A 27,169-nucleotide genomic window follows, 5' to 3' on the forward strand; every position below is an offset into this window, starting at 1 on the left:
GATCTTCATGTGGACGAGTCCTCTCAGGGTAAGCTGTGCGCACCCCACGGACAAGGGATGTAGCTTCGCTATCACCCTCTGGACGTCCTTGTTCGTTACCCTCGTCCTGAGGATAACTTCTGGACGGCTGCCGAGGTGATGACCGTCCACGGACGGTTTGGGTGGTTTGAGTGTTTTCATCCCACATCAAGAGTTATTATCAGGAACGGATCCTATAAGTTGAAACTAAAAAAAAAAGGTGTTTAGAGTAGTGTATTTCACATGCTCATTTACATTGATCATAGACTCATCACCATTGCACAAAAATGCATGTGTTCATTTATGGTTTGTTTTTGTCAAAACCATGCAGTTTATGAACAACTTAGCTTGACTTGACAAAAAGTTTGTTTACGTTGGTTTGCTTAGAAAATAAAATAAGTTCAAATCTTAAGTTTATGTTTGATTATTAAACAAGCCAAACTCAAACATAATTATATGTTTATAAATAAGATTGTGAATATAAAAACTTGACTTAAATATATATAATATTATATATATATATATACACACTTATCTAAAAATATATTTATGTAGACATGCAATTGGATTGTATAAGTTTTTCAATAGTTTCATATGGTATTAAATTATTATTTGTAATTTGTTGATGATATAAATAGTTTATTTGTAGTAAGAATTTAAAGAATTTTGACGAGATAAATCATTTTACTAATGGTTTCACAATATATAAAAAAAAAGTTAATTAAATAAGCTGAGCTTTATTGAAAAAAAAAAAGAATTAGGCAACATAAAATCTCGATGATGAGTTGGAATTAGCAATTAGGTGTGTGTTAAAAAAAAATAAAAATAAACTTCTAATATTAGGCTTTACTCGGCTCGTGCCCAGTAGTAAGTATGTATATTCTGGTCTAGCATGGGCCGAAAAGTAACTTTGTTTTCAACGCAGTTGATGCACACTCCAGCCCGATTACCAAACCGGAGTACCCGACCCATTACCCATTGGTCTCTCTCTCTCTCTCTCTCCCCACTCTTTTTTTCGTCTTCATTATTTCCTACCGTACTCTGCAAAATAAAATACTAGATGGATCCACCCATCATCCACTTCCATCCCAAACGAAACGACCCCTGAAACAAACAAATAAAATAAAATTTGATCACAATTACAATTAGATCCACATCTCTACTCAAACTCAAACTCAAACTCCAACTCTTAAACCAGATATTCATCACACACTCAAAAATCGATCGCATTCCTTCAAACAACTTCAAATCTCTACCTCTCACACTGTAAAATGCTCATTCTAACAAGATCTTGAAGAAGAAGAAGAAGAAGAAGAAGAAGAAGATCATGGAGTCGCAGCCTTCCCGTCAATCGGGAAGGTACACATTCGAAGAAGCAATCTCCAGAGAATCTCCCACCGGGTTAACCAAATCAAATTCCGATGCTGCCGCAGCTGCCAGTAGCCAGAGCTTATCGTCGATCCTCAACAACCCGCACGTGGCCAAATCTGATTGGTGGTGGTATTCCTCTTCGTCCTCGTCTCTCGCTCCTCCTGAATTCGCGCCTCTAATCTCCAAGGCCTCTTCGGAGCTCACCCGATCCGATTTCTCCACCTACTTCAGCTCAATCTCCGATACCTACCACCGATTCGAGGACATTCGGAACCACTCCACCAAGGATTTGGAGTCCTCCGCTTCCGACTCTCAAGGCCACGGCGGCGAAGCGCTCGTCGCGTGCTTGCGAGAGGTCCCGGCGCTTTACTTCAAGGAGGATTTCGCGTTGGAGGACGGCGCCACGTTCCGCGCGGCGTGTCCGTTCTCGACGGCGGCCGAAAACCTGGTCCTGCAGGAGAGGCTGACGCAGTACTTGGACGTGGTGGAGTTGCACTTGGTGAAGGAGATTTCCTTGCGGTCCAACTCCTTCTTCGAGGCGCAGAGGCAGCTGCAAGACTTGAATGTCGAGATCGTTGAAGGATGCTCGAGGATCCGGGAGTTGAAGGAGACGATTCGGCTTTTGGATGTGGATCTGGTCGATTCGGCTCGACAAGTTCAGCACTTGAATGCTACTAGGACTAACTTGTTGGCTCTTCACCATAAGTTCAATCTCATTTTATACGTCAAACAGTCTCTCTCAGCTCTCAAATTGGTACTTACTCTGCCGTTTGCGCTTAAGATTATGAATTTTGAAGCTCATTTTGTTTGAATTATATGCTATAAGTGATAGATATTTTTTGTGTTACATAGCTTGTTGCATCTGGAGATTGTGCTGGAGCTTTGGATATCACTGATGATTTGCAGAATCTGGTGGTCAGTGGATCCTTTATCCTTCTTTCTATTTTTGGCTAAAATATGATTTCCGTCCCTAAAGTTTGTTTGTATGAAGTTCGTTTTTCATTCCTACAGTTAAGTACGAATCTTTTTTCAATAGTTTAGGGATGAAAAAAGATCTTAAAGATTGAGGAGAGATTGTAATGTTGCCGATAGTTTAGGGACGAAAAAAAAGGACTTTTAGAGTTTAGGGACGAAAATTGAAATTCATGCAAACTTTAGAGAAAAACAATATTTTAGTCTATTTTTTTCCCCTCTTATTTGTCCAAATTTACAATTCTTCTGGTGATGATCCAATGTCTACCACTTTTTTCTTTCTCATTCTAATTGCGAGTTCAATTGATTTTAATATTAGACATGTTACTCAATAGAATTGTGACTCAGAAATGTAATCTTTTTACCGTTGACTTTATTTGAGGTTTTTGGCTATTACCTGTATCAGTTAATTCTAAAGGGCTTTCTTATGATCCTCATTGTCGAGGATGTAATGATTTTTTTTTTGTGAATGAGTCCATAAAGTTTTAGATGTTCCTGATGTTGAGGCATGTTAGGGAGCAGACTGATTTGAGGGCTGAAAATTTATTATGAGGATGTGATCATTTAGTATAGTACGTCAATTGTTTAGCAGTAGCCTGTGTAGTAACTTTAGAAGTGTAGTTAGTGTATATGCTAATTGCCAAGGATTATGTTCCTCCCTATTGAATTAGGATTGTACGTGAATCATTGACAAAATCCTTATTTCCTAAATCATGCGTTCTTCTTATTCTGTTTTCTGGATGCGGTAGTGATGGAGGATGGAATCCGAGTTATTTATAGTTGTCTACTGCAAGTTCATATAATGATGTAAATGGGCTATAAGAATTGTTTTGGCCTTAGAGTCCTTAGGGGTGGAAGAGTGAATTTGGCATTTGTGGTTCATATATAGGGGGAAAATCTCTATTTTCTTTGGGCAGCTGTGTCACTGAAATTAATGCTATGTTTAGAAGTTTGGAGGGAGAGGAGAGTAGAGGGCAGTGGAGGGGAGGAGAGTAGTAGAGAGGAGAGTAGAGGAGAATGGTTATCCTCAACCTTATTTGGATATTTTTAAAATTAAGTAAGGGGAAGGGGAATAATTAACATTTTCATAGTTTGTAATTTTGTTAATATGGTAATGGTAAATTTTGTAATTCATTTGTTCAAGCATTTCTATGCTCTACTCTCCCTCTAAATCTCTCCAATTTGGGGGAATTAAAAATGAGGAGGTTAGAAGTAATTAGAACCCCTCCAAATCCTTCCGTCTCCTCCCTTAAAAAACATCCAAACAAGATAATTTAACTTACTCTCTCTCCCTCTACTCCCCATCCATCCAAAAAAGTTATAAATATCTATATCACAGGAATATCTGGACTGTATTGGGGGTGATTGGAGTTGTTGAAGTGCGGTTTGAAGTTTCAAATGATTTCTTCACAAGGGCTGGGTGTAATCTTAATAGGGAAAACGACATTGCAGAAATCAATGTGAAAAAGAAGAGGAGTGAGGAAGGAAATACTCTTGGTTTCTTATATTCCTTTGGGCATCAGTCTATAGGGTGATGGTTACATTAGGAAATTGTCCATTGGTTCACTACAAAAAGCTCCATTAAACTGCAAGAGTGGTGGTGGACATCTCCTAAATGTGACTATAGAGAAACTTTGACCCTAAATGTCTTGGCTAATATTCTTCGGTGTAGAGTGGGCAGTTTGCCTATGAAATGTTTGGGGATGCCATTGGGAACTTCGTTTAAGACAGCATCTATTTGGAACCCTATTTTGGAGAAGATGGAGAAGAAATTATCAAGATGTAAGCGTCTCTATTTATCTAAGGGTGGTAGGCTCACATTACTGAAGAGCACTCTCTCAAGCCTCCCAACGTACTTTTTATCTTTGTTTATTGTTCCTAAGGCTGTGGCTGCAAGATTGCAAAGTATCCAGATGAATTTCTTTGGTGGTCTTCGAAGGGGTGTTTCAAATACCCTTTGGTGGCCTGGGAAAAGGTGTATTCGCCCTTAAATGGCTATGGAGGTATGGACATAAAGTTACCCGTCTTTGGCGGAGAGTTATCTCCACTAAATATGGAGAGGATCAAGGGGAGTGGAGTACTAAAGTTTGCAGGAGGGCTTATGGATATGATCTATGGCGAAGTATTCTTGAAGGGTGGGAGAGCTTTTCTAAGCATCTGTCTTTCATAGTGGGTGATGGTATTCGTATTTGCTTTTGGCATGATAGGTGGATTGGTGATAATACCCTTAAATTCCTCTATCCTGAGCTCAATGTGTGTTTAGCTGATAAGGTAGCTTGTATTTCTGAGGTTTTGCGGCTTCAGGATGGGGGAAATGTTAGAGTTTGGGATTTGAGATTTTATAGAGATTTTCAAGATTGGGAGCTAGCTGCATCTTATTCTCTTCTTGAGTTTATCCAATCTCATATTCTTCGGGATACAGGGATTGATACTCTTTGTTGGTGTCTCAAAGGAAATGGTAGGTTTGACACTTATCTTTCTACCATGAGATTTAGGATGCTCAGGTTTTGCTGGCATCACTGGCTTGGGAATCATATTTTGGAATTTGATTCTAGGTTGTTTGATGTGGATTTTATGGTTGGAACGGACTTGCCGCTCTTTTGAGGACATTGAGAAGACATTGGAAGAGTTAAATGTTCTTTGTTGGTGTCTCATCTCCTCTTGCGGATGAAACTCTAATTTTTTGTGATGCTAATCTAGATCAGATTTTGATTCTTCTGTATGGTCCTTATTTGGTTTGAGGTGGTTTTTGGTCTAAAAATAAATCTGGACAAGTAAGAATTGTTTCCTGTTGGAGTGGTGCATAATTTTGAGTTATTGTTGAATGTCCTTGGCTGCAAGCAAGGTACTCCTCCAATGAAATATTTGGGTCTTCCTTTGGGTGCTGAATTTAAGGATAATACAATATGGAACCCGATATTGAAGAAGATGGAAAGGAGATTAGCAGGATGGAAACATTTGTTTTCATCTAAGGGAGCTAGAGTCACTGTAATTAAAAACACTCTATCTAATTTACCTACTTATTTTCTATCTTTATTCCCTATATCTGCTGTTGTAGCTATCCGGATTGTGAAACTTTAGCGGAATTTCTTATGGGGTGGGCTAGGTAATGAACCTAAATTTCACCTGGTTCGCAGGGCTAATGTTTGTACTCTTCTCTCTTTGGGTGGCTTGGGGATAAGGAAGGCAAGACTTTTTAATGAAGTTTTGCTTGGAAAGTGGCTATGGAGATTTGGTTTTGAAAAGGATGCCTTTTGGAGGCAAGTGATAGAGGTGAAATTTGGATGTGTATGGGGTGGCTGGTGTACCAGATCTGTTTTTGGTCCATATGGTGTTGGCTTTGCTTGGCAAGACTTTTTAATGAAGCTTTGCTTGGAAAGTGGCTATGGAGATTTGGTTTTGAAAATGATGCCTTTTGGAGGCAAGTGATAGAGGTGAAATTTGGATGTGTATGGGGTGGCTGGTGTACCAGATCTGTTTTTGGTCCATATGGCGTTGGTTTGTGGAAAAATATTAGTCGGGGATGGTCTTCTTTTTCACGTTATATTCTGTATGATATTGGTGACAGGTCAAGGCCGAAGTTTTGGCATGATCGTTGGTGTGGGGAGACATCTCTTGCAGCTAGTTATCCTGAATTGTTTAGATTTTACCAAGATAAGGAGGCAAGTGTGGTTGAGCTTATGAAGTTCACTAATGGGGTCATTTTTTGGGATGTAAGTTTCTATAGGGGTGTTCGCACTCGGGAATTAGAGGCTGTGTCGAGCTTCATGGATACCATATATGGCTCTTTATTAAGGGGGTTGGGGGAGGACAAGATGTGTTGGAAACTAAATAGAAATAAGGGGTTCATGGTTAACGATTATTATAGACTTTTGGTGGGCTCTAATGATAGTTGTTTTCCATGGAAAAGTATCTGGAAGCGTAAGACCCCTTCTTGAGTGGCTTTCTTTGTTTGAACTGTTGCTTTAGGAAAATTCTTGACGATTGAAAATTTACAAAAAAGGAAGGTCTGGATATTGGATTGGTGTTATATGTGTAAGTGTAATGCTGAATCAGTGGACCATCTCTTTCTTCATTGACCAGTTGCTATGGATTTGCGGTCTATGGTCTTGGGTTTATTTGGAAAAGCTGGGTTATGCCACATTCCGTTGTGGGGCTCCTAGCCTGCTAGCAAGGCAGGCTTGGTCCTCGTTGAAATGGTCATATATGGTTAATTGTCCCCCATTGTTTAATGTGGTGTCTTTGGAGGGAAAAATAGTAGGTTTTTTGAAGATAATGAGAGATCCATACCCAACCTCAAGTTATTTTTCTTTAGAAATTTATTGGATTGGTTGGTTGCTTTGTAAAACCAATCATTCACTTCTTTCCTTGATTTTCTTGGTTCTTGTAATTTTTGTACTTTATTGTTGACCCCCTGTACACTCCCTGTGTACTGGGGTGTCCCTTTTTGATATCAATAAAACTTATTACTTATAAAAAAAATGTTCTTTGCCAATGTAGTCTTTTTGATTGGTCTCGTTGCTAGGGTTTTTACTAACTGTTCCTCTCTCTCTAAGTTATGATTTCCCTTAGAATAACTTCCTGATTTCTTTCTTTTTGTTGTTGGTTTTTTTTTCCTTTCCTGTTGTTCATCATCGTGAACAACTTGTATTTTTCCTTACTTTTTTCATTAATAACATTTCTTTGATTACCTATCAAAAAAGAGGGGAAAAAAATACATTGGGGGTTCAAAGGATATCCTACTGGTTCCATTACCTCTTGTGGTGCTTGGCACTGGGGTTCGAACCCCACCAGCCTCCTTCATTTTCCTACTACACACACCTTTTGGATTTTTATGCTTTAGGCCTACGGCATTCATTGGGTCATGCTAGGCTCGGTGGCGAGATTGTCATTTTACTGGCATCAATGGCTTGGGAATCATACTTTGAATATCTAAAATTTGATTCCAATTTGTTTGATGTGGATTGTATGGTTGGAACAGACTTGCCGCTCTTTTGAGGACATTGAGAAGACATTGGAAGAATTAAATGTTTTTTGCTAGCATAGTCTTTTTGATTGATCTCGTTGCTGGGGTTTTTACTGACTATTCCTCTTTTTCTGAGTTATGATTTCCCTTAGAATAACTTCATGATTTCTTTCTTTTTGTTGTTGGTTTTATTTATTTATTTATTATTTATTTTTTTCCATTTCCTGTTGTTCATCATCATGAACAACTTGTATTTTTCCTTACTTTTTTTCATTAATAATATTTCTCTGATTACCTTTTAAAAAAAAAAAAAACGTTGGGGGTTCAAAGGATATCCCACTGGTTCCATTACCTCTTATGGTGCTTGGCATTGGGGTTCGAAACCCCCCAGCCTCCTTCCCCAATTTACCTAGCAAAATAGTAACATGAATAAAATTTAGACTTGAATATGGAGCCTCAGAATCAAACTTGAAGTATATTTCCAATTTTTTGAGGCCATGTTCTTTCTCAAGCCTTCTCTAATCCACATCAGGTTGAGGGTTAGTTGTGGTTAATATTTCGTATTACGTGACTTCTTTCTTATTATTTACTTTGTTGGCTTATGATGTGGTTGTTCTATATTGGAACATATGGGCATTTGACCAAATAGGATTGTCCAGTTCTTATAGAACCTATCACTAAAATACCCCTAGAGGGGGATAGGGCTAAGCGGAGCGAGAAGGATGACTAGTTCCATTTTTTCTTTCACTTGACCAAATAGGATTGTCTAGTTCCTATAGAACCTATCACTAACCACTAGAGGGGATAGGGCTAAGCGGAGCGAAAAGGATGACTAGTTCCATTTATCCTTTCACTTGTCCAAGCATTAGGGCTAGGCAATTTGTTGCGAGTATAACTTGCTTGTTAGCATCTAAGTGTTATTTGCATCTTCACATATAAGAATAGAAAGTAGGAAAAAATTATCAACTACCATTTTCATTTTTCTTACTGATTTTTTTTTTAATTTTAATTTTAATTTTAATTTTTTATGTTTGATAGGATGGGGATGAGCTTACAGGTTTACATTGTTTTCGTCACCTTCGAGATAATGTAGCAGCTTCAATTGAGTCCATTAACAGGTACATGCTTTTGGAAATGGTGAAATTGGTTGTTACAAGGAAGATGTGCCACTGTTTGCATTACCATGAAATTATGGCATGTTTTGTGATTTTCAAAAAGAACCAAAAAAGTGTACTTGAGGTGCTCTTCATTAATGAGCTTGGCTTTGGCCAAGCGAAGTTCTTAGACCATGGGGCTTTAAGTGCACCTAAATGTGTTTTAAACAATATTGCCTGCGGCAGTTGTATGCTGGTTCATGCAATTATTATTTTTTTCTAGAAACTGATATTTTGATTTGTTATTTGTATATCATGTTACCTAAATTCCACCTTTTTGTGCTTGCCATAATTTCATGAAATACATGTCTTTATATATTACCTTTTACTGGACCTTTGTAGATAGTTTATAAGTGGTTAATTTGGTCCTTTTCCATTTCTCTATTCTGTGAAATTTTGATTCAACTGATAGAATATATTGCTTATTTTCTACCAAAATAAATACTATTCATTTCATTACATAAAAATAAAATGAAGGCTGAACTAAAATTTTGGTCATTGTACATTTACCACAGTTTCAATTTCATCCCAACACATTTTATTGTGTTAATTTTGTCCTTCAACTTTTAAAATCAATGTCCCTCAACTTTTAATTGTGTCAATTTTGTCCCTACTTAAAAAAACTAGTCAATTTTGTCCCGTGATTTTTAAAATCAAGACAAATTTATCCTTTGAAGTTGACCTGATTGATTATAAAATTGACTTGATTTTTAAAGTTGAGGTTCGGAATTGACACAATTATGTATAGGGACGAAATTGAAATTGCCCCCATTGTTCGAGGACCAAAGGCATAGTTTGGCCTAAAATGCAACAACTTGTAGATCAATAGTAACAAATTAATTTTATTCTTGTAGCATTCTTTCAGCAGAATTTATGCGTGCTGCAATACAAGATGCTGGAAATTCAGATGTTGTAATTTTGTCACAAGTGAAAGCTAGGGCTTCCATTCCAACTAATGGAAAAGATGAAGATGTAAGTTTTGTACGTCACTTTTCTTTCTGCTTTAGTCTGTACTAAATAAAGAAAATGTGTCTTTGTTATTGCATTACTGTAAAGGAATCTTCAGTGTTTAGTGATTAGTAGTGCCCTGGGAAGCATTTTTACTTGTGTGCCCTTTAGGGCACTACCATATCAATGAGTAGCATATCCCTTTTCTATTGCTAATATGATTTGAAATGATGTTTTTCTTAAATTATAGTTTCATAAATTAAAAAAGGGTAATAGTTGCTCAACCATAATACACAGGAAGTTACAAAGGAAGAGCTAAAAAAAGAAAAGAAAAAATTACAAACAGCTATCTAAAATTCATGTTATCCAAAAAATAACCAATTTTTGAGGTAGAGAATGAAGAAGCTGAAGTCCATTCATATAACATCTTCAAAAAAAGAACCATCGCACCTTTGAGGGGGAGGAACTTTCCATTCTTGAGCTGAAAAGATCTCTTTTGCCTACTTTGTATGAGTGGATTTCGAATTTGAGTGACCTGTCTTTCTCTTCAATTGTAGAGTTTTTAGATGTGTGCACTTTCTGTTGACTCATTTTGCTTCTCTGTAGTACACTTCCTGTGTACTTGGGATGTGGCTTGTATTTGTTTTTTCTTTCTTCTTTAACAAAGTCACTCATTACCGATGAAAAAAATAATATTTTCTAACAATGAACTATGCTAGGGAGTTAACTTAAAGAGTAAGATTCCATCCAAATTTTTACATAGATTGCTAATCTTCATATGCAAAGACATACTTGGCTATTAATGTTCTATCTTGCTCTACCGGTAGCTGTGGAACTGTCAATCACCCACATAGTGGTGTTTTAAAAAAAAAAAAAAAAAGTTTCTAATGTTTTATGATTGATTCTGCATAACACCATAATTATTTTTAGCAGATCTACAGCTTAGAGCTTACCTTGATTTTTAATGCACCTGATATCCATGTTTCTGTCTACCATTGCTCTTAATATGCATGCCATGTTTCATTTTAATTTAACTATTACTATCTGAACCACAAACTCATATTTTGTGTATAATTTTAAAGTAAAATAACATGAAAATGAAACATTTTATGATGAGATAGCTATTGATCTCTGGCCATCTTGATATTTTGCAAGCATGGTTGGTATAAGAAGATAATGTAATGTAACAATTGATTTGTTAAAATACTCTTTAAATGAGAAGTTATGGAAAAGACTACTTCATATACACGGAAGTGAATGCAGAGGAGTCTAAGGAATTACAAAAGAATATGAACATAAAGACAGTGATCTAAACATTGGATAGTGTTACACAGCGTGTAACTTAAAACTCACCCTTTATTTATATAATACAGGATGATGTTACTGGTTTGGTTAAGCACCATGTTTTTTTGTGTTCGTTTCCTAATATTTGTGTGTATCTCCCATGTTTTAGAACTTCCCATGTAATTTTTTTTTATTAAGTAATTTTGCTTCGAATATTCATATGTGATTTTCAGGACTTATTTTGGATGCAATCTGTGAACTGATAACTCTGTTGACATATTAGCAGGTTAACTTGGATGAGGAAGAGACCACTAATTTTCGAGATTGTCTTCTTCCAATCATAATTGGATTGCTCAGAACTGTGAGTAATTTATGCAGTTGTCCATTGTGTTTAGACAAATGGCTATATTACTAGGAATTTTTGTTGTGTTCTCCATATTATTTATCTGATAATAAATTAAGAGCATTAAATCAGCTGTGAATGGGTAACATTGATACCTGACTCTCCTGTGCATGCCTTTTGCTGTAATTAAGTCTTGATAATTCCATGACTCCTGTATCCGTATCAATGCTTCCTAGGTGTTGATGCTGGCTGACTATTAAGGTTTTTATTGTTGTTTTATATTCTTTTCTTTAAAAGAAGTTTTGTTTTCATTCTTTGATTATAAAGATACTGTATTAATAATAATTTGTCTTCTCAAAGCTTGTTTTGAAAGATGCTGTATTAATAATTTGTCTTCTTAAAGGATGTATGTGACATTATTAAAATGTAAGTTTAGAAACTGAGATTTTTAATTTTAATTTTAATTTTTTTTTTGCTTTGATATTATGTACAGAAGATGGAGAATATGGATAAGAAAGATTTTTGCAATGTCAAGTGTTTTGGTTAATTATATTTATCCATCCTAAACTATGAGAACATTTTCATTATGCATCTTAAATCCCAAAATTTTGGCATTGCATAGTTTGGGAACTTTTTCCAGGTACAATAAATTGGGTCGGTGACTGTAGTTGAGTGTATATTTTGGTTTGATGTATGGTAGTTAGATAAAACTTTAGCATCTTAATGCCCTGAGCTATTCCGGCTAATGGTAAATAAACATGCTAAAGTTTCTGATTATATGGATGTTGTAAATGATGTAGTGTGAAGGAGTCCAATCTTTGTGATGTCAATTCCAGATTGGGAGTTGGAGCCCAGTGCTCAGTTTACCTGGATTCAGTAACCATAAGTGTTTTTTTTTTTTTTTTTTTGGGGGGGGGGTGGGTTTGGAAGGTTAGCCTGTGTAATTAAACTGTACTGTTGTAAAATATTGTCCATTAAAGTAAATATTTTTACTTATATAAAAAAAAATTTTATTGTAAAATTTTGTAGTCTAGGGTGCATAATAGAAAAGCCTCTAGAGTTGGTTAGCTGCAGTTAACCCTAAATGTTTTCAAAATTTAGAGTGTTGCAGCAATGGGTTGTTTTTCTTTCTCACATCCATTGGATTTTTTGGAATTTTTATATTTTATATGTTAACTTGAATCTCTTTTTTATATACTCCTTTTTTCTTCTAGTATATTAATGTGGCACACTTTTCTAATATAATTTTATTACATATTTTGTTTATATTACCTATCAAAAGAATTTGCTGTAGTCATCATATCTAATATGTAAAAGGATTATCAGTTTGAGGCTTTGGTTATTGCACAACTTGGATAAAAAATTCAAAATGTTTTTGCCATTGATGATTGGGAATTTAATTTTGAAAATTTTGATTTGAGCGATTCATGAGACAAAAACCTAATTTTATGTGTTTTATTTGATAAGTAAAATGTAATGTCATATACTTTTATATGTGTTTCAAGCATCTCTGATGAGCACAATTATCTGGATTAAATGTAATGTCACATACTCTTATATGTATTTCAAGTAATTTTATATGAAATACATTGGCTAGTTTATGCTGTTAGCCACTGGTTCTACATGCTTTACATGTAATTGTATTATAGTCTGTTGTGACTATGTTGTTATTTAATACATTTCCCTTGATCCATTGATCGCAATTATCTTCAATTTTTTTCCTTGGATTTAATATCTACTTTTAAATGGTTGAGCTAGACCTGGATTAAATCTGTAAAACATCTCATGGTATACCACTTAATTACAGGCTCAGCTTCCCTCTGTGTTGAGGATATACCGTGACACGCTTACTGCTGATATGAAAAATGCTATTAAGAATGCAGTCGCGGAGCTGCTTCCTGTTCTTCTTGCAAGGTCAGAGTCAGAGTTCTCCCCTGGAGAGCGAACAGTTGATGCAGATGGTGAGAAGTTTATTATGTAATTAGTCCGTGATGTATATTGCCAATGAGGCACTTAATAGAATGATTAGTCAATAATAAACATTTTTTATACGATCAAATCTGTGCCCGCTCTTCTTTACAGAAACAATAGTTTCTTTTGTGCTTTTGTGCTTGTGTGCTGTTTGTTTCAACCTTTTGCACTTGTATGGTGACTCAGGTGGAGGTGCATCACTTGCAAGCAAGTTGAGGAGCCTGTCATCTGAAAGCTTTGTTCAACTTTTGAGTGCTATTTTCAAGATTGTACGGGTAATGTGCATACGACTACACTTGTAAACTTCATATGCATTTAAGTTGTTAAATTGTTCCTGGCCAAAACCAGAAAAAGAAAATTTTTTGAACTGATTTTTTGCTTTAGTTCCCAGACTAGAAACTGACCTCAACCCACAATTTTGCTACCCTCAAGTTTTGTCTGATGGACTGCATGAAGAGGCACAATGGATGGCCTTAAATAAGAGCTTCTATTTCATGGATATGTTTTCCCCGTAATCAAACTCTGTGATTCCTTCATTTGAAAACAGTAACTAGACAGATAGTTCTTTTAATGCCATAATATATTCTTCTTTCTCCACTGTGCAATTGTTAGGTGCTAGTGAGTTAGCTTTTAAAGATCCAAAACTGCCATTTATGAATAGGATGCCAGCTTGAAGCTGAATGGGTCTTATGTTCTGATTGTTTTGGTAATATCTTGAAAATGACAAATTTGTAATTTCAAAAAAAAAAAGAAAAAGAAAAAGGAAAGGATATGTATAAGTATTTTTTAGGATTCTTCTAATTCTTATTGAAAAGTGGTAGTTTTTGTTTATTTACACATGGTCACTGGTAATGATTACAAGCTTCATGTGATGTAATATGATTCTTTTCTTCTAGTGAATGCAGGCACATGTAGTGCGGGCGGCTGAAGTGAAAAAGGCGATTGAGTGGATCATGAAGAACCTTGATGGTCACTACGCTGCTGAATCAGTTGCTACAGCAATTGCACTTGGTGCTGCAGCTGCAGAAACTTCTGAGGACCATGATGATCAAGGTGGTTCGCTTCTGCCATTTTCATCTCAGAGAGCTGCCAGGGTTTCTTCATTTCAGGGAAAAGCAAATGATGTCACGAGTCCCTCAAATATGTCAATAAATTTCAGGTGAACCCCTTGTTCCTTGGTTGTTACTGTTTCATAATGTTGCTCAATTTTTCTTAAAAACCCATTTTTAAGATTTGAAGGAGGTTTGCGTGGTGGAGTGGGGGTTATGTAGCATGGCAAAACCCCCATATTTGCCTCCCACAAATTATGCGACATGTAAATTAAGGAGGTGATGGATAGTATGACTTCAGGTAGGATAGAATGGCGAAAAAGAATTCACACGGCCGGCATAGTCAGTCTTTGGGGAATCCACAGTGGACCCCAATATTTTGGAACTAATGCTTGATTGTTCTTGAATTCATTTTTATGTTTTTGGGAACTTGGTGTGCTTAGACATGTGCTTATTTTATTCTATGAAACAAATTTTTTTACTAAGAAATTTTGTTATTACTTTTTTTCTGGTCAGACTTGCACATTATTGGGCATATGAAAGTATAATAGTATTGGCAATGTGTTGTAGTCATATTAAGTTGCGTTTGATGTTCAACTGTTTTCTGTTAAGATAACTCTTCCTAGCCTAAAAGAAATTAAATTACTTGAAACTAGGGCTGTCCGTGGGTTAGGTCGATTCGGGTGGAGCTGACCTGTACTTGACCCGATTGAGTCGGGTGACTGAGAATTGGACCCATACTCGACCGAACAAACGGGTTGGACCCGGCGTTTCGGGTGGTGGGTTGAGTGGGTTCGGAATCGTCTGTTTGGTGGGTCTTGGCTATAGATTAGGCAAAAAAAAAATTGAATCAAACAAATGATCAATAAAATACAAATCAGATAAACAAAATAAAAAAAAGTGTTAGGGTTTCAATTTTTTAAAGTTTGGGTTTTAGTTTTTTAAGTTAATGTTTCAAGTTTGATAAGTGAAAACTCAAATTTATGACCAAACAAATAAAATCAATAACTATATATCTTTGAGTTTTAAGTGAATAAAAACTAAAGAGAGGGAGAGAGAGATCCAAAATTTTTAATTTGAATTTGAGTAGTTGTTTTTGATTTTGCGTGTAAACTCAAAATAATAGTGCATGACAAGATATGTTTTCAGACTCGTTTCAGTAAGAGTGCAAGACAAGACAACTGTATACAACTTCCTAGAAACTAATGAGAGATGATTTTTTTTTTTTTTTTTGAAGATAGGTGGTAGATTTTCTACCAATGAGAGGAAGAAATGTGGGGATAAGAATCTTAACCTTATCACTTTGCCTAAAAAGTGATGAGGGCTGAATAAATTTTTTTTTTTGAAGATAAGGTGGTAGATTTTCTAACAATGAGAGGAAGACAAGTGGGGGAGAGAAATTTAAAAAAGATTTCACTATATTTCAGTCGGTTTGGTTTATGTGGGTCTCTAATCCTTTAACCCGCCACCTGAACCGAAATTTTGGTTCTCAAAGGAAGATGACCTGTATCTGACCGACCAGGCTATTTGGATCCGCCCGCTGGACAGTCCTACTTGAAACAACCCTTTTTGTGAGCTATATGGTCAATGACAATGTTGCATGTGGATTTTATTTATTTATGTTTTTTAATTTAATATGTTATAAGCCAAACAAAATGCTATAGGAATTAGCTATGCAATTTTTTGGGAACTGAGTTGTGTCCTCAATTCCATTATATGAAGGTATGAGATATATGGTTGAAGAGGATCACACTCAGTGTGGTCAATGATGAGTCGGGCACTTGCCTAGGTGCTCGGTTGAGGTGAGGGCCCTCTGTGCCTTCATTCAGTTGCCCACTTTTGGAGCCTAGGCGAATGCCTGAGTGCCTCAAACAAATTGTAAGCCGCTTGAGGCAAGTGTCTCAATATAGTTCACCCAAAAATAGGGGCAATTTGTAATTTGGAAAATTTTCAATAATATAATCTTTTCATTTGATAGTTCTCTGTTTGTTTGTTATTTATTGTTATTTTATTGAAATAAGCTGTTGTCAAAGTCTATTATAAGATAAAGTAATAGAACCTTCTACTAGTTTGAAGATTTTAAACTATGCTTGGTAAGCATTAGATATATTTCACTTGAGTTCATAATTTGTATAATAGCTATATTTAGAGTTTGTGGCCTTGCTTCACTAGGTTAAGCACTTTTTTGGTGCCTCACCCCTCAAGCAATGCAAGGAGTTGGTGCCTTAAGGTCACCTTTTGCCCTTGACTAGACTGATCATAGTTTATGTGAAACGCTCTAACTATTTATCCTAAAAGATCACAACCTGTTGCCTTGGTTTTGTTTTTTCTTTTTTTTTTCTGCATCCCAATGCATTTTTGCTAGTACATTCCAATGTACTTCTCATTTCTAGCAAGCTAGCTTTTGTTAAGGGTATGAAGTAAACATGTCACATCATGGTATCACCCACTACCAGGGCAGCAGTGGCAGCCAATCTATCCCTTCCAAGTCAAGTTTGTCAGGGCCATCTGGCCCTTTACTTTATCGTTGCAGCATTTTCTTGAACAGAAATCGCAAGATAGGCTTTGATCCAAGTTCCCAAATCTTTCGCGAAACCCTCTCAGAACTTCCAGTTTAAATTGTTTATTATTTATGAATTTATCATCAGTGGCCTATTTATTAACGTTTCAGTTTTCATCTGTTGGATTCCACAACCTTGTACTAAAAGCTTTGCTGAATAAATGTAACATTTTTAAAAAATTGGTCATCAAACAGCACTGATGTATTGCGAGAAAACACAGAAGCTGTTGTTGCAGCTTGTGATGCTGCTCACGGAAGATGGGCTAAGCTCCTAGGGGTCCGTGCTCTTCTTCATCCTAGGTTGAGATTGCAGGAGTTTTTATGCATATACAACATCACACAGGAGTTTATAACTGCTACAGAAAAGGTATTCATTTTCATCTTAGTATTTTAAGCTTGAAGGATACAAATTCTGTCTGCATTTATGATGCTATTCTGTTCTCATCTTAGTATTTCAAACTTGAAGGATTCAAATTCTGTCTGTATTTATGATGCTAATTTGTTCTAACATAAACAGATTGGTGGAAGGAGGGGATTCAGCATACGGGGAACACTGAACTCTCAGGCCAAAGCCTTTCTTGACTTCCAGCATGACTCTCGAGTTAGTTTCAATAATTTTTTCATTAAATCTTTTCTGAACCTATATATGTATGCTGATATCAGGCTATTTTTTTGTTGGTTATTTAGATGGCAAAAATAAGGGCGGTGCTTGACCAAGAAACATGGGTGGAAGTAGATGTTCCTGACGAATTTCAGGCCATCGTCATTTCACTTTGTAGTTCTGAAGCATTGATCTCTGAGAATCTTGATCATGTTCAAAATAATGTGGAAACAAACCATGGTGAAGTGACTGCAATCAATGATGGCTCTCTTGTAGAAGATACTGCACAAGGGAAACCTACTCCGTTGGCTGAGGCTGCTGATAAAAATAAAGCTTCTTTGACTCATAGTAACGATAATAAAATGAAGGAGCATGGAAAATCTACCTCTCAAACCCTTTCATACAAAGGTGTTGGTTATCACATGGTAAACTGGTTAGTTATCTTGTTTTATTTTTATTTTTATTTCTTGTTTATTCTCGTCTTTTTCCTTCTTGGCTTTGTTAAAAGCACTCTGGTGCGGTTGATACTTCTAGTTCATGTTAAGCTTTTGGCATCTATTGGTCATTTTATGGAGTTATTCACCTGTACTCTGAGCAAGCTGTTTGCTTTGCTCAGTTGTGACATTGTTTATTGATTTATTGTATTGAGATTTGAGATTCTCATTTTGTCATATTATTTTCACATATATACTTATACATTATCAGTGATCTTCCCTTTTTTGTTTTGTTTTGTTTTTTTTTCAGTGGCTTAATATTACTGAAGATGTTGTCAGAGTACATTGATATGGGCAACTTTTTGCCATTACGGTCTTCAGAAGTTGTTCACCGAGTTGTCGAAATTCTTAAATTTTTCAATACAAGGACTTGTCAGCTTGTTCTTGGTGCTGGTGCCATGCAGGTACTAATTATTTTCTCTAATCAGCTGATGTGTATGTTCACAACTATTTTTCATAGAAATTCATGTACAGAAACTCTGAAGGGTTTAGAATACGTAACTGAAAAACTTTCAGTGTACTAGGGTTATGCTCTTTTTGTTTTGGTTAACTTAGAAATTTCACTGTCTAACTTTTCCCAAAATTCAATTTAGTTCTTTAACTTTGACATTTCTTCAATGTAATCCTTCTATCATTGGTTGTCTAAGTTGTGTTATTAGTCGCCGCAAAAGCAATGTAGTTTTTATTTTTATTTATTTATCAGGGATTTTTGATACTGAAAATGGTTGAAATCATTTTCATGCATTTCTTTTTGGTAATTGAGCCTTAAAAAGGCTAAAAATTTATTTTTCTTAAATGTTTGATTCAATAATATAAATTTTTTATTATAAAAAAGACCATAATCCTTTTTTTTTTTACCGGTTCTTTACTCTGTGTGTGTGTGTTTGCGCGCGTTATTCACTTCCTTCCTCAGTATGCATCCTCGGTCACTTCAATGGTACAACATTAGGGTCGCTCATCTGTCATCTCCAAGACCCTCACTATCCCCCAATAGGATGGTTTTCTTGTAATTCGTTAGCTGATTTTATGGATCATTTGAGTCTTCAATAATTTTTAGGCAGCTCTCCTTATGAAGCTTCCTTCTTAATAAAACTTTATAGTGATTTTATTTTAAAAAATTATGAAATTTTTTTTGGTGATTTACTTGCATTTATCTGGCATGTAAATGCCAAAAGTCCTCAAACATGTACTAAAAAATTTGCAGGTTTTTTTTTAAAGTAAAAAAGTTTTGATTTTTTAACTTAATCCTTATTGCTTGTTTTAGACCATTAAAAAAAAATGTATAGTTCTTTTTTCTGTTCTTTTTACTTGTCATGGTTTCAATGAGAACCACATTTAGAGGGTGGTCATTGTTGTAACTTTTTAATTGAGTTGAAATGATGTTGCAGGTGTCTGGTTTGAAGTCTATCACTTCTAAACACTTGGCCTTGGCAAGTCAAGTGATCAGTTTTATATATGCTATTATCCCTGGTAGGTGATACTAAATTAAAATTCTTCTACCTTTGTGAATCTATTGACAAATTGTTTCTATATCAGTGCGCCCTTGTTGAACTCTATGCTTCTTCCTTTCCATTTTTTGTTTATTTTTTGTCTAATTTTGTTTTGAAAATGCTTATATAAAAAATGGTTTTTAAGGGGGTGTTTGGGAGAGTAGTTTAAGTGTTTTTGATATACGTTTGGGTGAAAAAGTATGTAATGTTGTTTAAAATGTATAGTTGTGTGTTAAAACTAGGGTGCCAAACAGGCCCTAAATATTCTTGTTCTCTTCATTTGTTTTTTGGGATGGTGCTGAGGGAAAGCTGGAGAAAAAATAACATAACACTTTTAATGGAAAAATAACAGTTTTCATATTTTTTTTGCTTAATTGAATCTCTTTATTTTATTTTATTTATTTTTATAAGTATGCTTATGAATTGAATATTACTATTGGACTACAAATTATGTAACACAGACAATTTTCAGTATAATTACTTTTAGGTTCTATAAGCCCTCTGAGGTCGTTATATTTCATATTTAACTCTGCATATATCTGTGAATATAACCATTTGTACATAATAAGATAGAATTGGCTTTTAGGAGTGATGTGGTTAGAACTTAGGTCTAGTCTAGAAGGGTTTAGGAAGAAATTCCAGCAAGAAACATGATTAAGTCAAAGAAAAGGATGATAGGATTGGAGTTAGAACAATCAAATATCAAATTTTAGACCAATGAGCTCAAGGAATATTCAATTATGATATTTCATGAAATAGATAAGAAAAGGCTGCCTACAATAATTCAAATAATGCTATTAGTAATAGCCTTTAATAACCCTAGAATCCTAGTCCTTCATCTTATGCTTAACAATTAAAACCTAACTGTCCAATTTTGTTAGAATTCTAGTGTTAGTCACTTGACTTTTTAAAATACTAAAGACATAATGATAAATAAATCATAAAATAGAGAAATAAAACACAATGGACTAATGGATTTTTTTTTGTTCATTGGGCTTAAATTCTCATGCATCATGTAGGGATTTGGGAGAGAACGTCTACCCACATGTCATTTTGGTAAAAGAAGGTTTTTAGTTGTTGGGCCAATGGCACAGGTACCCTCTACGATGCCTGGTGTCTGGGGTTCAACCGTTCAAGCACCCCCTCCCAATTTCCTAGAAAAAAAAAATCATTTGCTGTAAGAAAAAAAGAATACATAGAAAGGGCATCGGCATCACATTGTGAACAACTAGGCATGCCAATTCATGAGAATGAAATGTGTCCAATTTCTGTGTCTTTTATGAAGCAATGGTATCTTGTGTATTTCCATATTAATCCTTGGGTATGGGATCACATTAGAGATTCAATTCAAAAACTGATGACATAGAGATCAAGAAATCCGCCATTAGGTTACATCTTATCTATGCAGTGCTGATAACCCCATCTTTTGGTTCAAATTACTTGGCAAAGATCTTATGAATACAATCATTTTCATCCTTTTTAGATTGCTGTCATTAACGTCATTAAAAGTTCATCAATGAGACATATAAGCATGTTTACATAAGATATTAGCTTTTGCAAAATGTAATTTGAGTTATATGTCAAGTGAATCAAGATAAAGTTTGATATACTTGGAACAATTTGCTAAGTTTGTTTTGCATTCCTATCTCTTCTTCTTTTTTGTCCTTTAAGAATCATGCGCCCTTTGTTTTTATGCCAAATGTGCCATCTTTGATGATGATGTTTTGATGTATCTTTATATAATTTTGCATTGAAAAAAGAATTTGTTTGTTGTTGGACCTTTCTTTATACATGAGTTGGAAATTGAAAAATGTGTATTAAGTGAAAATTTCATTTTGTGTGTAAAGTGTAAACTATAGTGACAATTTTCTTGGGTAATTTATGACCCTTTTTTTGTGTGGACTAAGATATCAGGAGAATTCTTTTTCTGAAAGTACCTGAGACACAAAAAGACTTATTGCTGTTGGAGATTGACCGAGTGGCTCAAGATTTTAAGGTTCACCGAGATGAAATACATACAAAGCTTGTTCAGATAATGAGAGAAAGGTTATTAGTTCATGTGCGTGGCTTGCCCCAAATTGTTGAGGGCTGGAATAGACCTGAAGATGCTGATGCACAGCCCAGTCAATTTGCTCGTTCCCTTACCAAGGTAACTTTCTCTATTGGGAATTGATCATGGACAATAGTTATTACTTGACCTTGAGCATCAGCATTTTCAACTCTGTTATTTACAGTTTGAAAATACTGCTTACTTTCTATTAGCTGTAGAGGAAGTGAAAAAAGAAATATGTATGAAGTTTTGAAGAAAACAAATTTTTTTTAGCAATATGGTCATGTTCTTTTTGGCTATACACGTTTACACATACCCAGGATAATAAAGTTACTTGTTTTTACCACTTCATCATTCCTAACATGGAAGTATGAGATGACAATTTAATTTAGTGTGGAAGCAATGTTATGCATTTGACAGTTACCATTGTTGTCAACACCTGTCAACGGTTGATCTATGAAAAGAGGGGGACAAAAGATAGAGAAGTTACGTTTAATCTCAGGAAGTGTGCATAGGGTTAAGTAAATTACCCTAACACATAATTAGTATTTATACTAATTGCTTTAGTGCACTATAAAAAATTTACCCCTAACATGTAAATACTAAAAACACTCCCCTTCAACCTAGGAAATATGTAACATATAATACTTGCTTGTTACATAGCAAATTGAATCTAGTTCTACATAAGGGTTTGCAAAACATATTCGGAAGTGAGCTCCTATTGAAACGTATAGGGTCTGCTTCTACGTTTTCCTGAACAAGATGTCAATCCGCCTCTAAATGCCTAGTCCTGTCATGAAATAAAGGAATTGAAGCAATATGGACTGTTTCCTGATTTTTACTATACATAGTCAAGGGTATACTTGTAAAGGTTTTGCAGTCAAGAATGGAATCTCCAGTCTAGGAAGAAGGTGCAGTGGTAGGCGGTTGTATATGATGGTATACCTATAAAGTTTTGCGGGAGCGGTAACAAAATGAGGGCTATCAAGATTAGAACAAGAAGAGATTGATAGCAATCATGGAAGACATGGAAGGGGACTATCACTATCAAAGGATAAGGAGGAATAATATGATGTGGTTTCAAGGAAGGTGACATAGTCACTAACAAACCTGCATGGAAGTGCTGGGGAATAACGCTTATATCCAATCTGCGTATGCAAGTACCCAATTAATACATTTAAGAGAGGGAGGGTCTAGTTATGGAGTGTTGTGTTGGCGAATCCAGGCTCATAGGAGTATGGTATTTAGAGTCAGAATTTTGCACCCAGCTCCTATAAATAGAGTATGAGGTAATTGTAGCTGTTTTGAATCCTGTGAAAATATATTGCAAATTAGGCAGCCCAGTTTTATTGGTCCCTAAAGGATGCAATTGTGTTATACAGTTGTGGATCCGACCCTAAACCGAATTGCTTAATTGGGAAGTATTGATTCAAAAGCCTTTTGCTGAGTTGCGTTTTTAGCCCATCTACCTGAGAGGGTTTCGTTTCTGTGAAACAATGTACCATATATCTGAGCTTCCCTAAAGTATTTAGCTTGAAACAATGTACCAAATACCTGAGAGGGTTGGTTTCAATATTTGTTTGAGCACTACCCCTCCTTATTATTTTGAATCCCTGTGGTTTTCAAGAAGTATTTAGCTTGATCTAAATTTTAGTGAAATGATTGGCTCTGATTATCTCTTATCATTTCCAGGAAATTGGATTCCTTCAACGGGTTTTATCTCGGATTTTACATGAAGTAGATGTTCAAGAAATTTTCAGGTAAGGCTCATCTATAGTATGCATTCAATTTATGAAATCTCAGTAAAATGATTGGCCAATTATTTTCTTGGAAATGCATTTATTATACAGAAAATAAGTGTTTGAATATATTATTGAAATGATCATTAAACGACAATGTTAGGATTTCTGCTCTCTCTCTCTTTTTTCCCTCCTTTTTTTTTTTTTTTCGCTGTGATGGATTGTTACCAAGAATAATTAAAAGGAAATCACTTGCAGTTCAATGGACTGTTAGATTGCTTGTTAAATTCTCTTAACTTTAAATTATATATTTCAAATCATTGTGCCATGTTTGGAATGAAGTAGGATTTAAAAAAAAAAAAAAAAAATTCATACTATAAGAATCTTCAGAGATGTTCAATGAAGGAGGGATTAAACGCGTTTACTAAATGCCCTGTATTTTGCTCAGAAATTTGGACACCATCTTAGGTAGAGCTAATAGAAAAGATGTCCTGCTATTTAACTATCCCTTATTTCCTTTTTTAGGATAAGATTTTAGTTATCCCATATGCTTTACTTAAGAAATCAAACTTCCAAAACTACGTTTTTATGAGAATAAATATTGTCTTTGAGAATGACTCTCCGTATTCACATAAGGTGGGATCTTAGATTACTATCATTCAAAGCTGTAATCTGATTCTCATGAAACATAGGAATCTTTTGCCTTCAGGAATGTGATTCTTGGAATATCAAGTTTAAATGGGGAACCAAATGAGGAAAGCCGACACAATTCCCTGGAAGGCATGGGAATGTTGTCAGGATTATGTGAACCATAGGGCCCCTTAGGGAAACATAATTGATTGTTAAATCTTTGTGACAAAGAACGAAAAAGGATCACTTCGCTCAAATTGAAAAATAATTCCTGCTACTTATGTTTTATTTTATATTCAGGCAAGTGGTTATTATTGTTCATTCACAAGTTTCAGAAGCATTTTCACGCTTAGAGATCAGCACTCCACAAGCAAAGGATAGGTACTACTTTTTAGGTTTTATGTGGACATTTAATATGATTCTGTTTATGTTTTTCCATGAGATATAAATAGTTTTTCGTATCTTATGCACCAGGCTGTATCGAGATGTTAAGCACATTCTTGGATGTATCCGATCATTGCCTTCTGATGATTTGAGTAGATCTAGTACTCCAAACTGGGGGCAATTAGATGAATTTTTGGAGCAAAGATTTGGGACCAACGCTGGTTAATAGATTTTATTGTAAAGTAGGAAATTGATTTCTTCTCTGGTGAAGGCTACCAGATTTCAGTGAAGCTTTTGAGGATGTCGGAACCAATTATACGACTTCGTGTTTGCCTTGTACAATTTTGAGGTAATAAGGTGAGGAACACATTTATACTTTTTAGATTTTCAAACAATGTCTCTGTTGCAGGCCTTTTTTTTTTTGGCATGGATATAAATGTGTAATGGAAAGAAAATAAAGTATACAGAAAAATGAAATTTATGGTCTATTAGGATTGAGGGGGAGTTGAGTAGAATTGACCCATAATTAGCATAATTTCAGCCAACTCTACTCTACTCTACTCCCCTCCCCTCCATTCCCCTTCCCTCCCCCCTCAATCCAAACAGGCCATTAAAGTTTGGATCTTGCAAGTTTTGTTGTACTTTATGAGTGTTTATACTTGCAAGTTGTTCATTGAAAGCTAAAAATCTTGAATTTTATGTGGATTTTTGTTTACAATGTTTAGTGCATGAGAGAAAATATTTTAGTCACATATTGACCTTAAGCACTAATTAGTTTGAGTTTATTCCTTGTAAGCTTGAAAGGATTAGATTAATTTTGTATGATAGATTGTCCCCCCCTCCTACTCTTTCTTCTCTTCTCTTCTTTCTTTCCTTCTCTGTGTGTGGATCCGGGGGAACTGAATTGATGGTACAACATACTTTTCTATAAACCAAATATGTTTAACAGTATTAATAACATGTCACTCACCTCACCAGCTGTACTTAAATAGATGTTTCAGTGCCTGTTGATTATGTTCTTCTGTTTGTCTATCAAAATTTCTGAGATCCATTTTTCATGTTCCTGAAGACAAATTGCCCTCAGACTGTTATGGTAGTTAAGAGCTTCATGTTTCTACCACAACTACAATTTGTAAACTTGTTCTGAATTTGCTCTAAAAAATTGATAATTAGATGCTGCATTATGTGACTTCTTTACACAAATATTGCAACTATAATGATGCATTAAATTAAGAAGGTTGTAAATTGAAACTCTAATTTCATTACAGTAAAATATATAACATTATGTTATGGCTTAAAAAATATACTTTTTTCTTTATAAAAGTTGTTTAGTTGTAATCATTTATTGTAATTGTTTTAATTTTATATCTAATATGGGTAGGATTATCTTAATCCTAAACATGCGATGCATGTTTCTAGTCAATTTTGTGTTTGAGGACTGTCACATTCTAATGTATTATTACTCTATTTTTTTTCTATTTAAAGCAACCTTTACATAAATCACATTATTTTGTAAAATTCTTTTATTGAAAAGATTGCATATACATCTTTCTATTTATCAATAATAGGCAAAGAGTTTGCCAAACCATGTTAATTTGTACATTGTCTTTGTTGCCTTCTATTGTTCTGCATGAATTTCACAACATTTTCTTTTGTTCAAATGTTTCCATGATGTCAAACATTACTTGAATCATGAGATTTTTCAGTCCATTGATAATTGTTGTAGTATGAATATCCACCCAACATTGAAATGAAATTAACCACTCATGCCTTTTGTTGTGGTTATCAGTGACTAACCATGTAACGCAGCATGGAGGGCAGACCTCATTTATGTATTAATTTTACCAAGATGATCTTGAATTCAAGATAGTGGGTAAAGTTGTGGGTTCATGGCCTGCTAGTTGATTGCTTGAAGCATAATTTCTTATATTAGAGTCAAATTAAAAGGGAACAGTGTTTACTGGTTATTATTGTATGTCTAAAAGATGATGGAGAGACCTTTGGGTCTCTTTTGCTGCTTTGGGGTGGTAGTTATGGAATTTTGTTCCATGGTTGTCTTTGATTTGGGGGGCTTGGTTTGTCTAAAGAAGCTTTTGTGCTTCACGTGGCCTTTGTGAGGGAAGAAATGGCCACAAATTTGAGGGTCATAATTTTTGCAACTCCCTAGTTCTGTAAGGTTTTACTTTTGCTTTTTGGTGTTGTATCTCTGTACTTGGTCATTGTGTTCCTTTGTACTATGTAGTTATTTTTATTTCACTAACAAGAATGATGAAACATGAAGGAATGTGAAGAAAACTCAATTTGGCTTGTTTGTGTGGTTGTACACTTGAAAGTAATTGATCTTGCAATGGCTGTGCTACGACTTATATTCTTGGCCTACATCGTAAGAAAATTTGCTTACTGATTAAGAGTTTTTTCAGGTTTCAATTGCTTTAAGGTAGATGTATAAAACAGTCACATTCAAATGTTGCGGCAAGAAGGAACAATTGTAAGCAGAATTTTTGTACCAGTCACACTTGATATACAGTTTGTAATGATAGCACCATGGTGTTTTGTTCCCCTGATTGTAGTTTTGGGTTTAGATGGAACATATTGATTTGTTTGAGTTAGTGAACAAGAAATTTGGCGTTGCCTCTTTTCTGTTCCAGGGGTTGAGTTATATCTTTGTAACTTTACGTGCTTAGCTTACAAATGCGTTCTCAAATCTTTGATTAGATTTTCCCCTTCTCCCATGTTATACATCTACGTGTTATCTAGTCTGTACATATTGTCATTCACACTAATTAGTAAATTGAACTGGTAAGGTGGTTGAGCAACTGCAATTGGGATTGAATTGGGCCGAGGCAGCCCTACTCAAGTCATGGGGGAGATAGGAGCTGGCTTTGGGTGATATTCATGGGTATATGAACGAAATGCTTTAATTTTTGAGAGTTTCTTGTTGCTTGTCTTAGGGCTCTTCTGCTACTTGTCTGCACGTATTGGAAATAAGCAACTGTGCAAGAAAATGTGTGCAATGCTTCAACCCATTCTCCCAAAGGTATCCCCCCTAGAGAGTGAGCTGGATCATTTTAAATACGTCCATGATTCATATTTATATTTCCAGAAGAGCAAGATTTAGGTATAGTACTTAGGTGCTGTTCTTTAA

General features: G+C 35.2%; 1 protein-coding gene across 3 annotated transcripts; it reads left to right on the plus strand.

The window, feature by feature from the left end:
• Positions 1-1,022: 1,022 nt before the first annotated feature.
• LOC142636160 (vacuolar protein sorting-associated protein 54, chloroplastic) lies at positions 1,023-26,845 on the plus strand. Of its 3 annotated transcripts, none has more exons than XM_075810270.1 (18): positions 1,023-2,143; positions 2,242-2,304; positions 8,366-8,445; positions 9,336-9,453; positions 10,997-11,074; positions 12,864-13,017; positions 13,214-13,302; positions 13,933-14,186; positions 16,832-17,003; positions 17,154-17,237; positions 17,324-17,670; positions 17,982-18,135; positions 19,120-19,201; positions 21,129-21,370; positions 22,964-23,031; positions 23,941-24,021; positions 24,115-24,373; positions 26,445-26,845. In XM_075810270.1, the coding sequence occupies exons 1-17, from the start codon at positions 1,346-1,348 to the stop codon at positions 24,248-24,250; spliced, it is 3,000 nt and encodes a 999-aa protein (XP_075666385.1). In that variant the 5' UTR covers positions 1,023-1,345; the 3' UTR covers positions 24,251-24,373; positions 26,445-26,845. The 3 variants fall into 3 exon arrangements, with proteins under 3 accessions (XP_075666385.1, XP_075666384.1, XP_075666386.1); XM_075810269.1 differs by having other exon boundaries at positions 1,024-2,143; positions 24,115-24,381; XM_075810271.1 differs by having other exon boundaries at positions 1,025-2,143; positions 11,000-11,074; positions 24,115-24,381.
• The last annotated feature ends 324 nt before the right edge of the window (positions 26,846-27,169 follow it).

Source organism: Castanea sativa, chromosome 5, assembly GCF_040712315.1.
Source record: "Castanea sativa cultivar Marrone di Chiusa Pesio chromosome 5, ASM4071231v1".
NCBI lineage: Eukaryota > Viridiplantae > Streptophyta > Magnoliopsida > Fagales > Fagaceae > Castanea > Castanea sativa.

Coding starts and splice junctions, on each gene's coding strand:
- LOC142636160 (XM_075810270.1), top strand. CDS start 1,346: ATGGAGTCGCAGCCTTCCCGTCAATCGGGAAGGTACACATTCGAAGAA. Junction 2,144..2,241: donor CTCTCTCAGCTCTCAAATTG/GTACTTACTCTG, acceptor TGTGTTACATAG/CTTGTTGCATCTGGAGATTG. Junction 9,454..10,996: donor CTAATGGAAAAGATGAAGAT/GTAAGTTTTGTA, acceptor TTGACATATTAG/CAGGTTAACTTGGATGAGGA.